The 5249-nt window shown below is 34.4% G+C and overlaps 1 protein-coding gene across 2 annotated transcripts in view; it reads right to left on the bottom strand.

Annotated features, from left to right (window-relative positions):
- The window catches only part of SYN1 (synapsin I), a 53701-nt gene that overhangs the window by 36323 nt on the left and 12129 nt on the right, over nucleotides 1-5249 (bottom strand). For both annotated transcript variants that reach the window (XM_011380081.1, XM_011380079.2), the window contains exons 4-5: nucleotides 4226-4382; nucleotides 3965-4054 (exon numbers count right to left, since the gene is read on the bottom strand). In XM_011380081.1, coding sequence (XP_011378383.1) covers nucleotides 3965-4054; nucleotides 4226-4382 — 247 coding nt within the window. The remainder of the gene's footprint in view (nucleotides 1-3964; nucleotides 4055-4225; nucleotides 4383-5249) is intronic.

Consider the following 5249-nt stretch of genomic DNA (forward strand, 5'->3'; position numbering starts at 1 on the left):
CCACACACCAAAATTAACTCAAAATGGATTAAGGACCTGAATATAAGACCTAAAGCAATAAAGTGCATAGAAGAAAACATGGGAACTAAATTCATGGACCTTGGATTTAAAGAGGATTTTATGAATTTGACCTCAAAGGCAAAGGAAGTAAAGGTGAAAATAAATGAATGAGACTGCATGAAACTAAAAATCTTCTGCTCAGCAAAAGAAATTGTCAACAAGGTAAAGAGACAACCATCCAAATGGGAAAATATATTTGCAATCAACACCTCCGATAAGGGGCTAATATCCAAAATAATCAAAGAACTCATATGACTCAATAACAACAAAAAAACAAATAATTCAATCAAGAAGTGGGCAGAAGACCTGAACAGACACGTCTCCCTAGAGGATATACAAATGGCCAACATATATTTGAAAAGATGTTCAATATTGCTAGCTATTAGGGAAATGCAAATCAAAAACACAATGACATACCATCTCACACCTATTAGAATAGCTATAATCAACAGGACAAATAGTAACAAATGTTGGAGAGGATGCAGAGGAAAAGGAACCCTCATACACTGCTGGTGGGACTGCAAATTGGTACAGCCACTATGGAATACAATATGGTCGTTCCTCAAAAAACCATGAATTGATCTACCATATGATTCAGCAATCCCTCTACTGGGTATTTACTGCAAAGACTTCAAAACCCATATCCAAAAAGATATTTGCACATTGATGTTCATAGCAAAATTATTCACAGTGGCCAGGACATCGAAGCAACTGAAGTGTCCTACAATAGATGACTGGCTAAAGAAGCTGTGGTACATATATACAATGGAATATTACTCAGCCATAAGAAGAAATGAAATACTGCCATTTGCAACGATATGAATGGACCTTGAGATAATCATGCTAAGTGAAATAAGCTAGAGAAAATAAGTTGAAAATCACATGAGATCACTTATATGTGGGATATAAACCTAAAAGTAACAAATGAACAGGACAAACAAACAGAGACTCATGGACATGGACTACAGTCTAATGTTTACTAGAGGGTAGGGGGTGGCAGAGGTAAAGGGGGTCAAATATAGGGGAGTAAGGCAAGTGTGAATTATGGTAAAGGGGATCAAATATATGGTAGCTGAAGGAAACTGGACTTTGGGTGGTAAACACACAAAAGAATATAAGATGTCAAATTATAATGTACACCTGAAAATTATATAATTGTATTAACAACCAATGTTACCCCAATAAACTTAATTAAAAAGAAAGAAAGAAAGAAAGAAAGAAAGAAAGAAAGAAAGAAAGAAAGAAAGAAAGAAAGAAAGAAAGAAAGAAAAATACAGTAACTGAAATTAAAAAAATTAGTAGAGAGGTTCAACACTAGATTTGAGCTGGAAAAATAAAGAATCAGTGAAGTTTTAGATAAGTCAACTGAGATCATGCAATCCAAGGAATAGAAAAAAATGAAGAGATTCACATGCCTGTGGAGCTCCGTTAAACATAGTAATATACACATAATGGGAGTCCCCAAAGGAGAGAGAGAAATGTGCAATAAAGAAAACTTGATAGAATAATGGCTGAAAAAACCTTCCAAATTAGATGAAAAATATTTATCTACACATCTAAGCAGCTCACTGAACTTCAAGTAGGATGAACTCATAGAGATCTACATTTAGATGCACCATAAATAAACATATAAAAGATAAAGACAAAGAGAAAATCTTTAAAGTAGTAAGAGAGAAGTGACTCATCATATTCAAGGGATCCACAGTAAGAATAATAGCTGATTTCTCATTAGAAACCTTGGAGGCCAGAAGGCAGCGGGACATATTCAAAGTGCTAAAAGAAAAGGAACGTCAACTAAGAATTCTATATCCTTTAAAACTATATTTCAAAAATGAAGGAGAAATTAAGACATTCACAGATAAACAAAAACTGAGATAATTCATCACTATCACACTTCTACAAGAAATACTAAGAGAGTTCTTCAGGCTGAAATGAAATGACACCAGACAATAACTCAAGAACATATGAAGAAATAAAGAACACTTGTAAAGGTAACCACATAAGTAAATATAAAAGATACTATGAATGCATTTTTTGTTTGTAACACTTTTGCCCTCTAATTTAAAAGGCAACTGCATCAAGCAATAATTATAAGTCTATGTTCATGGGTACACAATATGTAAAGATGAAATTTGTATGACAATAACAGCACAAAGGAGGGGTGAGGAAATAAAGCTATGCAAATAAGAGTGTAACAAATTAATATGTTAATTGTAATCCCTAGGGAAACTACTAAGAATACATATTTAAATAAAAAACATGGAAAGGAAACAAGAGAATTAAAATGGCACATTAGAAAATACCTACTTAACACAAAAGTATACATTAATGGAGGAATACAGAGAAGAAAAGACATAAGAGATAGAGAAAACAAATAGCAAATTAAAAAACATAAATTCTACCTTAGCGCTAATTACATTAAGTGTAAATGAATTAGATACTCCAATTAAAAGGCAGAAATAGGGAGAATGGATGAAAAATATGACCCAATTATATGCTACCTACAAGAGACACACTTTAAATTCAAAGACACAAATAAGTTGAAAATAAATGGATGAAAAAAAGATTTACCAAACAAAAAGTAACCAAAAGAGAGCTGGAAAGGCTATATTAACATCAGATAAAATATATTTTAAAACAGAAATTGTTACTAGAAATAAAGAAGGCCAATTTATACTGATAGAAGTGTTAATCTATCAAGAAGATATAAAAATGATAAACATATATGCACCTAACAACAAAGCCCTAAAATACAAGAAACAAAAACAGGCAGAATTGAAGGGAGAAATAAACAATTCATCCATAATGGTTGGAGACTTCAATACCTCACTTTAAATAATGGGTAAAACAACTAGACAGAGGATCAACAAAGAAAGAAAAACTTGAACAATACTATACATCAACTAGACCTAACAGATATATATGGAACACTCTACCTTACAATAGCAGAATACACATTCTCCCCAAGTGCACATGGAACGATCTCCAGAACATAGTTACTCTACTCATAATTTATATTAGTAATCTTAATTTGTAACATTGACAATAATTTGTAATGATATTTTATAATATTTTACTAATAGTTTACTTTCTTTCAGTAATTACAACTTAATTCACAACATAGTTTCTAATCACTTATATTGATAATCTTAATTTGTAATACTGGTAATAAATTGTAATGTTAGTTATAATGTTTAATGATATTAGTAATGATAACATAATTTCTACTATTAAATATAATTCAAAACAGGGACTTATAATTTATATTAGAGCATAATTTGTTCTATTTATAATCATTTGTAATAATAGTTATAATATTTGATGATACTAGTAATGATTATTCAATTTCTATTAGGAACTATAATTTAATGCATAACATTGGTACTCATAATTTACATCAGTAACAACAATTTGCAGTATTGGTGATAATTTGTAATATTAGTGATTATATTTTATGATAATAATAACCAACAATTAAATTGCTTTTGGAAGCAATTTAATTTATAACATTGCTACTGATAATTTTTATTCCCAATCCTAACTTGAAACACTGTTAAGCTTTCTATCAAGAGGAATATTTGATAACGTTAGTAACAGTAACTTGATTTCTATATGTAACATAATCTGATTTATTATCATAATTCTGTTAATTTACATTAGAGATCAATTTTTAATATGGGTGGGAATAGATACTATATGTAACAGGATCAATAATTTAAATCACACTTGTAACCACATAAGTAAATTCACAGTATTAATAAAACCTTCCTGAAGCAACTTCACCCTCCACAAGCACATGCTGGCTGTATTCTCTGATAGTGTACCATTGGCAACACATTCATTGGCAATACCATTGCAGTAAGCACAACACTTTTCCCTTCTGCCCTACTTCCCCCAGACTCACCATTTCTTTGTGATTGGGGTAGAAGGTCTGATCGATTAGAGGGAATTCTTCCGTTCCCAGTTTCTTGTGCAATCGAACCATCTGGGCAAACTATGAGAGCCAGAAGAGGCAGGTCAGCAAGTCCTTCACCTGGATGGAGTCTCCAAGCTAGGACTCCAAGCTTCCAAACTTCCTCAGTTCTCCCAAACCACAGTGATTTCGAGCTCCTACATGCATGCATGACATATTCCCTCTGTCAATAGCACACTTCCTGTCACTTACCACCCAGGGCTTGTCACAAAAGTTGTAGACAGAATGTAAAGAGTTAACGCTGGGGATTCCGGCATACTGCAGCCCAATGACCAAACTGCGGTAATCTCCATTCCGTGCCATGCTGAAGGCATGCTGACGAATCAGCACAAAGTCCGGCTTCAGAGACCTGGGGCGCAGGGGTAGGAGTGTTGAGGGTCCCTCCAGAAGCTTCCCACCACCCTTAGAACAAAGCCCAAGTTTCTAAATCTCCAGAGCCCTTAGAAATTGCGAAGTGGCTTCTCACCTCAGCACACATGCACAAGCATGTTTCCTCCCCCACAAGCACCTTTTCTACTTTCTCCATCTGGTGACTCCCTTAAGCCTTTCCTACCTGCTCCTCTCTTCATCAAGGTCAGCTTGCAGCTTACCTACTCAGTTCTGACAGCTGAGTCACAGTCTCTCAGATTACTAGCTGTCCTCAAAAGATTCTGCCCAGAATAAATTATAGCCTCAGGGCCTCTACACAGTCTATTCCCTCTGCTTGAAACATTTTCCCCCTAGATATCTACATGCGGTTCTCTTTTACCTCCTTCAGATCTTTCCTCAATGTCTCATACTACAGGTCTACTCTATCCAAAATTGCAGTCCCCCCACCAGCCAACAATCCCTACATCCCTTTGTTGCTACATATTTTTTCTTAGCACTTTTGCATTTTCTTATTTATTTATTGTGTATATCCCATGGTAGAATGTAAGCTTCATGAAGACAGAGGGCTTGTGAGTGTTTTGGTCTTTTGGGGGGCCTGTTTTGTTCATTGCCAGGTCCTCAGCATGTAGGACAGCTCTTGGTGCCCAATAGGTGCTCAAGAAATGTTTGTTGAATGTAAAATGCTGAAAGCAGCACTTGGCATACAGTAGATGCTCAAGAAATGTTTGTTGAATTAATAGCTGAAAAGTTTAGCTTGTAGTCTGCTGGGATCCTTGGATCTTCTTCAGAAGATAAGCTATCTCTCACATTCTGTACCGAAGTTTTTTTTTTAAACTAAAATATATTT

Source organism: Pteropus vampyrus, unplaced genomic scaffold (genome assembly GCF_000151845.1).
Source record: "Pteropus vampyrus isolate Shadow unplaced genomic scaffold, Pvam_2.0 Scaffold387, whole genome shotgun sequence".
Taxonomy (NCBI): Eukaryota; Metazoa; Chordata; class Mammalia; order Chiroptera; family Pteropodidae; genus Pteropus; species Pteropus vampyrus.